Genomic DNA, 9,265 nt, shown 5'->3' with positions numbered 1-9,265 from the left:
CACACACACACACACACACACACAAACCTCCTCTTCAATTTACTGTAACTTCATTGTTTGCTTGTCACACATTATACACATATACAGTAAATGAAGAACGTGCTCATCATACCACGTTTTTCCTTCCATCCATCTTCATGACATCTAGCACTCATCCATGATCAGTGAAACTATCTCCGGGGAACATGTGGGTGGGCGTCAGGACTTGCCTGCATCCCTGGTTGTGTATTGTGTATGTTTTTGTGTGTGTATTTGGTATTTTTGGTATTTTATTAGGATCCCCATTAGCTGTTGCGATAGCAGCAGCTACTATTCCTGGGGTCCACCCGAGGCCTACATTTATGATTTACATAATACAGAACATTAATATTCGAGGCCTGCATTTATGATTTACATAATACAGAACATTAATAATCAAACATTTATGATTTACATTTAGATATATGACATTTGCATTCAGTAGCATCTACCGTAGGCTATCAGTTACACATACATATCAGTACAGTACATATCAGTACAACACATATCAGTACAACACATATCAGTACAGTACATATCAGTACAGTACATATCAGTACAGTACATACCAGTACAGTACATATCAGTACAGCACATGTCAGTGCAGCACATATCAGTGCAGCACATATCAGCACAACACATATCAGTACAGTACATATCAGTACAGTACATACCAGTACAATACATATCAGTACAGTACATATCAGTACAATACATATCAGTACAATACATTTCAGTACAGTACATATCAGTACAATACATATCAGTACAATACATTTCAGTACAGTACATATCAGTACAATACATATCAGTACAGTACACATCAGTACCGTACATACCAGTACAATACATATCAGTACATACCACAGGAGGTTGGTGGCACCTTAATTGGGGAGGACGGGCACGGAGTAATGGCTGGAGTGGAATCAGTGGAAAGGTATCAACAACATTGAACACATGGTTTCCATGTGCTTGATGCCATTCCATTCGTTCCGTTTCAGCCACTATTATGAGCTGTCCTCCCCTCAACAGGTACATAGATATCAGTACATACAGTGCTTTGCGAAAGTATTCGGCCCCCTTGAACTTTGCGACCTTTTGCCACATTTCAGGCTTCAAACATAAAGATATAAAACTGTATTTTTTTGTGAAGAATCAACAACAAGTGGGACACAATCATGAAGTGGAACGACATTTATTGGATATTTCAAACTTTTTTAACAAATCAAAAACTGAAAAATTGGGCGTGCAAAATTATTCAGCCCCCTTAAGTTAATACTTTGTAGCGCCACCTTTTGCTGCGATTACAGCTGTAAGTCGCTTGGGGTATGTCTCTATCAGTTTTGCACATCGAGAGACTGACATTTTTTCCCATTCCTCCTTGCAAAACAGCTCGAGCTCAGTGAGGTTGGATGGAGAGCATTTGTGAACAGCAGTTTTCAGTTCTTTCCACAGATTCTCGATTGGATTCAGGTCTGGACTTTGACTTGGCCATTCTAACACCTGGATATGTTTATTTTTGAACCATTCCATTGTAGATTTTGCTTTATGTTTTGGATCATTGTCTTGTTGGAAGACAAATCTCCGTCCCAGTCTCAGGTCTTTTGCAGACTCCATCAGGTTTTCTTCCAGAATGGTCCTGTATTTGGCTCCATCCATCTTCCCATCAATTTGAACCATCTTCCCTGTCCCTGCTGAAGAAAAGCAGGCCCAAACCATGATGCTGCCACCACCATGTTTGACAGTGGGGATGGTGTGTTCAGCTGTGTTGCTTTTAGGCCAAACATAACATTTTGCATTGTTGCCAAAAAGTTCAATTTTGGTTTCATCTGACCAGAGCACCTTCTTCCACATGTTTGGTGTGTCTCCCAGGTGGCTTGTGGCAAACTTTAAACAACACTTTTTATGGATATCTTTAAGAAATGGCTTTCTTCTTGCCACTCTTCCATAAAGGCCAGATTTGTGCAATATACGACTGATTGTTGTCCTATGGACAGAGTCTCCCACCTCAGCTGTAGATCTCTGCAGTTCATCCAGAGTGATCATGGGCCTCTTGGCTGCATCTCTGATCAGTCTTCTCCTTGTATGAGCTGAAAGTTTAGAGGGACGGCCAGGTCTTGGTAGATTTGCAGTGGTCTGATACTCCTTCCATTTCAATATTATCGCTTGCACAGTGCTCCTTGGGATTTTTAAAGCTTGGGAAATCTTTTTGTATCCAAATCCGGCTTTAAACTTCTTCACAACAGTATCTCGGCCCTGCCTGGTGTGTTCCTTGTTCTTCATGATGCTCTCTGCGCTTTTAACGGACCTCTAAGACTATCACAGTGCAGGTGCATTTATACGGAGACTTGATTACACACAGGTGGATTGTATTTATCATCATTAGTCATTTAGGTCAACATTGGATCATTCAGAGATCCTCACTGAACTTCTGGAGAGAGTTTGCTGCACTGAAAGTAAAGGGGCTGAATAATTTTGCACGCCCAATTTTTCAGTTTTTGATTTGTTAAAAAGGTTTGAAATATCCAATAAATGTCGTTCCACTTCATGATTGTGTCCCACTTGTTGTTGATTCTTCACAAAAAAATACAGTTTTATATCTTTATGTTTGAAGCCTGAAATGTGGCAAAAGGTCGCAAATTTCAAGGGGGCCGAATACTTTCGCAAGGCACTGTACACACAAAATATTTAGGTAAAACAGGCAAGAGGCGCTGTGATGTGAGGTGTTGCTTTATCTGTTTTTAAAAGCCAGGTTTTCTGTTCACTTGATTTGGGGGCTGTGAAAGTAAATGTATGGTGGGGTAAGTGTGTGTGTCAACACATTGTTTCCCATAAAATCAAGAAGCGATACTTATGAGAGAGACTGGCATGTACAGTGGGGCAAAAAAGTATTTAGTCAGCCACCAATTGTGCAAGTTCTCCAACTTAAAAAGATGAGAGAGGCCTGTAATTTTCATCATAGGTACACTTCAACTATGACAGACAAAATGAGGGAAAATAATCCAGAAAATCACATTGTAGGATTTTTTATGAATTTATTTGCAAATTATGGTGGAAAATAAGTATTTGGTCACCTACAAACAAGCAAGATTTCTGGCTCTCACAGACCTTCTTTAAGAGGCTTAAGAGGCTCCTCTGTCATCCACTCGTTACCTGTATTAATGGCACCTGTTTGAACTTGTTATCAGTATAAAACCTCAAACAGACACACTGCAAACTCCGCTATGGCCAAGACCAATGAGCTGTCAAAGGACACCAGAAATAAAATTGTAGACCTGCACCAGGCTGGGAAGACTGAATTTGCAATAGGTAAGCAGCTTGGTTTGAAGAAATCAACTGTGGGAGCAATTATTAGGAAATGGAAGACATACAAGACCACTGATAATCTCCCTCAATCTGGGGCTCCTCGCAAGATCTCACCCCGTGGGGTCAAAATTATCACAAGAACGGTGAGCAAAAATCCCAGAACCGCACGGTGGGACCTAGTGAATGACCCTATGGAAAATACACACTCTCCAATTGGGGACTGGCCAAAGTACAATCTGATCAAGAATTCCCTGTGAGAAAGGAAACATTGTGTGTGTGTGTGTGTGTGTGTGTGTGTGTGTGTGTGTGTGTGTGTGTGTGTGTGTGTGTGTGTGTGTGTGTGTGTGTGTGTGTGTGTGTGTGTGTGTGTGTGTGTGTGTAAGAGAGAGAGAGAGAGAATGAGTGAGAAAAGTGCTAAACTATAAAAATAATAATTTTAGGAATATGTAATAATTTTGAAGTAGCATATTGACCCAGTAGCTATTTGCACATTATTCATCCAGTGTGTTCAGTTTTCATACATTTCCTAGTGTCAGTAAAAAGGCACATTTTCAAGGGGGAGACTAAAGTCCAGTGATGAATAGACAAGGTGAGATGTGGACAGCACCAGTCACAGCCTGCGTCCTTCAGGGACTGAGCTTTAACATTGAGCCTCAGGGGACATCTGGTGGTCAGTTGATGTATAACACAAGAATGCAACGAATCCTAGACAGACTTTATTTTCATTAATGCTATACATACAAATGAATACTAATGAATACATTGATCAAGTAAATAGTAGTCAATTTCAGTAGGCAGAATCATTGCCTTCAAAACACATTTTGGAATGTTGATGGTTTCATATGACGTCCTTGGAGCAACATTTAGTTATGATGTCTGTGGGACATTTAGGATGCAGGAATGTTCATCAGAGCTGTTGCCAGATAATTGAATGTTAATTTCTCTACCATAAGCCACCTCCAACGTTGTTTAATAGAATTTGGCAGTACGTCCAACCGTGCGTTTGTGTGTCTGCTATTTTTTTAATTTAGGACTTTTAGGTTTGATTTAATCTGCCTTGGCATTACGGCCCATAACTCTATTTTTATCACTGTTGTTGACCAACCAGTGTTTTGATGAGAGAACCAATCCAATCAATGTGACATGCATTTTAAAACCAAGATGATTGTGCTTTATATTAGTGAGAAGAAAAACAACTTTATAGACTATTACTCCTCCTCTTCCTCATCTTCTTAGAGAGTACAGGCTACATATATTCCGTTTCCAGAGGTATATAGTATGTTTTGGTATTACTGGGGGAGGTGGAGGCAGAGAGATTACACAATGCCAATCTGATTTGATTGAAAATGCAAATCCCAGACTGGCCTCGACGTCCAATCTCACCCCATCCCGGCACTGACACTGCCGCTGCCCGCTGTCCCATAAACCCACTTCTTAATCCCAAAGCCTTTTTAGTTCATGGCCAGTGTGCCACCCATGTCATAGATAAATCCCCTAGTCAATCTTACCAACCTGCCCCCACCCTATCCTCTCTGCCTTTGCCTGTCTCAGCATCAGCCACAAACTGGCAGTCACTCACCTGGGCCACACATGACCAGTCTCTTGTAATTTTGTTGGTACCTATTCAGGGCCCTATTGTAGGTGAAGGTCAGTCCTCCACGTAACTGGTCGTGGTGTAGGGCACTGTAGGCTACTCTCTCTTGTACAGCACAGTATTATTCTCGGCCACATAATTAGGGAGCAACGGCAGACATTATAAATGTCAGAATTGTCGTCAGACTTCTGGTCCCAGGGGAGTAAGAGGCTTTTGACCAAATTGACGATGCTCTCTGATAGGCTCAGTGCGCCTATGACCAGTGCGAGGCCGTGAGAAGTACCGCATGCCAAGCCCACTGATGGAATATGGGAGATGCCAAACCAAAGCAGTATACGAGTGTAACGATGCGGGAAAGGAACAACCTTATTCTACGACGGTAAAACGAATCGCATAAATCCTGGTTTACTAAGCTTCTGACTGTGTATATTTGCGGAACTGTTGACAACAAAGTCAAACGTATAGCGTCAGAAGTAGCTTGCTGGACAAAAAAAAAGTTGTTTTTCTCTCCCACCCCTTCCTTCCTATCTTCCTTCCTCTGGACCAAAACTACGCAGAATTCTGGAGGATCCACTGAAGTCACAGTGACAAAGCACGCGTTGCCAGTATTTCACATCCACAAAGTGATCACAATGATCACTTGGAAATGTGTCCCCTATATGTGACCTTTATTAAAAACAATTTACCTAAAATATAGCCTAGCAGTGCGCGCTCTCGGTGAAACGCAGCATCAGCACCACTAACTGATGCGCGTCCCCGCCCCGGCAGAGGCTACCCGAGATCCCGGGAAGAGGAGTTGGAACTGCGCGAGTTAAAGTTGGGAAAAGGGGGGTGAAAGGATGCTACCGTGCCCTGTGGATAGGAGAACACAATCTACGATCTAATTAACATAGCATGTGCGGAGACGCGTGTCCTCTGTAAAGGATGTTTTGCAAAATATTGAGCATAAGCCTTTTATTTTGGGGTTTTCAAGAATGCTCATCACGTAAGTCTTGTGAAACAGTAATGGTCATTTCTGTCAGTGTCTTGTCCTTCGTTAGCCTATTGCTTTCAGATGAATTAAATAGCCTAAGCCTGTATATGCAGCATGTCGATAACAATATTGACATAAAAAGGGATTCATTGTCAAAAAAAATGTGAATCAAGAAAGAAGTGGCTTAAACCTCTGGGCAATAGGTGCATCTAGTCTTTGAAGGGCAGAACATCTGATATAAAATGACCAATAATCATCAAAACATTGTATAAGGGTTAATGATGGCTGTTATGTTTTACACAGTTGCATATTCTATATATTTTTGCTTTGAATTCTGAGGAAAGTCAAGTGGCATGTTTCCTGCGGGCTGAGGGCGCGCGGCGGTTACAGTCTCGTACTGGGCTTTCTGCATTGCAGTGCTTTCTCGCGCCAGCGTGCAAGTTTCTGCATCGCATGGTTCATTTCCCGCCCACCTCTCTAGCACTCTGTAACGGTCATGCCAAATTACCACCGTGACATAGAGAATATCCCAAACTGTGATAATGATGGCTCTGAAAATGTGGTTTACTATCTGTAAAAGCGAAAGGAATAATTAGAGCCGTGTGCGGGACCACCCCACTGCAGTACTTTCGCAGAGTGTGTGCTCATCACCTGTCCGCGAGCAAAACGTCCCCTTCATGTAGGAACACGCATGACGCGGCAAAAATTCCTAATAGGAATTCCGTGATCAATGACCTATATCGTTTTTTAATAGTTGTTTTTTTGGCGTGGTTGTACAGCAGGGTACAGCAGGGTACAGTAGGGTATAACATGCAAGGTCATCGGGAGATGGATTTGAGATGCATGTGGGGGAAAAAACTTGGTGGTGTCTCTTTCCATGCATCAATGTCGAAGCAATTACCTCAGAAGATCTGAACTGCATTGATCATGAATGAATTAAAGGCTGCAGCGTGATTCACCAAGCAGTTAAAAAAAGAAGATGGGGTGGAGGGGGAGGGAAATGGAAAGGGAGGTAGGGTGGGTGGAGGGAGAGAGGGGGCACGGTGGGCTAGGACCACCTGACACCATGATATTTGGATGTAAGTGTAAAGGTCTAAACTTCTGAAAAACATTGTTACTTCACTTCATATTACTGCATATAGTACAGTAAACAGGGCAGGTAGTTTGTTTTTCTCTCTCTAGGCTCTATTAGGGATTACTAGTGAATACTTAGTGCCCCAGTGCCCTCTTGGTGCTGTGGCGGTGTTAGTGTAAGAGGATCACACAGGCAGGCTATCCTGCGCTGCTGGACTATCAGATAGAGTGATTAAGGTGGGAGTTAAATATCTGGGGCATTTGGGTGCGATATTGTGGTGAGTTGGACTGTATGTCCATGTATGGTACATTTGGTTGTGTAAATACGTTGTGAACACTTGTTATGGTCATGTGGTGCGACGTCTATTTTTTGTTGTGGTCTCACATGGATTCCATTTTGGGTAACTAGGGGGGTTTTATAGAATCCATGTGTGTGTTGGGGCAACCACACGGGTCAGTTTTTCTAGATGTGTTTACACCAGTAGAGTATTTGGCATTTTGTTCTGTGGTCTATTGCGTTACTACTGTATGCCTTCAGTATTGAGGGAAGTTGGTTGTAAGTACTGGCTATTAGGGGTGTAGTATCACACTACGGTGTTTGGAACCTGACTGGTTTACTGGGATGGTGTTGTGGTGATTTACCCCCTGTAGTTTGGCCTGCCGGCCTGTGTATCTGGGTGCTGGCAGGCACATGAGGCAGTGCCCACGACTCAGGCTGTGAGTCAGGCAGGCAGCCAGGCATATACTCTACATCTGCTGTGGATGGGATGTGAGGTACACAGTGGAACTGAGCCAGATTAAAACGGAGACTCCATTCCCGGGACATGCTCATCTGGGGTGGGGCTAACACACAGCATTGCTGGAGCACTCCTACTATGCTACTGCCCTTGCAGCTGCCCTGCTGTGTGTGTGTGTGTGTGTGTGTGTCACAGGAGGTTGGTGGCACCTTAATTGGGGAGAACGGGCTGATGGTAATGACTGGAGCGGAATCAGTGGAATGGTATTAAATACCACATGATTTCCATGTGTTTGATTCCATTCCATGTGCTCCGTTCCTGCCATTATTATGAGCCGTCCTCCCTTCAGCAGAATCCTGTGGAGTGTGTGCAGGTATGTGTTTATTACTGTGAAAACATGTATGTATCTGTTTGTATGTGTGTGCACTGATGTGTGTTGTTCAGTCTTGGTGTGCTGCCCATGCATCTCCAGTCCTCACAGAGACGAGTTGTGTGTTGTGGTGTGTATGTGTGTGTGCGTGTGTGTGAGTGAGTGAGGGGAATTGATATGGAGGATAGAGGTGCACCAGTGTGGAAACTTTGTTTGGTTCTATTCTTAGACAGATATACAATGCTGTGGGATGATGGTCCTGTATATGAGATGTTTTGGGGCTTTGATGTCTTTCATATCCTCTGTGTCGCCAGGCAGATACTCCCCACTGTGAGGTCTGACTTTGGCTATGAATAATTCAGAGTCTGCACTCGAACACACACCAGCCTGCCTTCCACTCTGTGTGCCACACAACCCCAATACAAAAACCTTCTGGCATTTAACATTTAACATTAGGATTCTTGGCTCCTAATCATCCATGAAAAAGCAGAGATATTCATCCCACTGTACATCATTTATCATGGACCACTGCATGATGTGTCCGGAGGAGGCTGTTTCAATATGCTCAGCATTTGTGATGTGTCAGTCCAGACAGCCCCAGCCCCCTTGCAGCCTCTCCATCCCACAGTAACACTAGACTGATGCGTCAGCATCTCTGATATGCCGGCAGCAGCTCTTCACACTTATGGCCAACTGAGCCAAGCCAAGACAAGACTATGTACAGACTCAGTGAGCATAGCCTTGCTATTTAGAAAGGCTGGCGTAGGCAGACCTGGCTCTCAAGAAAAGACAGGCTGTGCACATTGCCCACATTGCCCACAAAATGAGGTGGAAACTGAGATGCACTTCCTATCCTCCTGCCAAATGTATGACCATATTAGTGACATGTATTTCCCTCAGATTACACAGACCCTCAAAGAATTTGAAAACAAATCCAATTTTGGTAAACTTCTATATCTATTGGGTGAAATACCAGTGTGCCATCACAGCGGCAAGATTTGTGACCTGTTGCCACAAGAAAAGGGCAACCAGTGAAGAACAAACACCATTGTAAATACAACCCATTTTTAAGTTTATTTATTTTTCCTTTTGTACTTGACATATTTGCACATAATATGACATTTGACATGTCTTTAGTCTTTTGGAACTTTTGTGAGTGTAATGTTTACTGTTAATCTTTTACTGTTTATTTC

The 9,265-nt window shown here is 42.9% G+C and overlaps 1 protein-coding gene across 1 annotated transcript in view; it reads left to right on the top strand.

Moving 5' to 3' along the window:
- Window positions 1–5,192: 5,192 nt before the first annotated feature.
- LOC110485169 (contactin-associated protein 1) overlaps window positions 5,193–9,265 on the top strand; it is a 34,947-nt gene continuing 30,874 nt past the window's right edge. Inside the window, exon 1 of the mRNA XM_036940972.1 lies at window positions 5,193–5,903. Within this exon, the coding sequence (XP_036796867.1) occupies window positions 5,843–5,903 (61 nt within the window). The 5' untranslated portion in view covers window positions 5,193–5,842. The remainder of the gene's footprint in view (window positions 5,904–9,265) is intronic.

Source organism: Oncorhynchus mykiss, chromosome 13 (assembly GCF_013265735.2).
Source record: "Oncorhynchus mykiss isolate Arlee chromosome 13, USDA_OmykA_1.1, whole genome shotgun sequence".
Lineage (NCBI taxonomy): Eukaryota > Metazoa > Chordata > Actinopteri > Salmoniformes > Salmonidae > Oncorhynchus > Oncorhynchus mykiss.
This window is presented reverse-complemented; position numbering and strand designations above follow the sequence as displayed.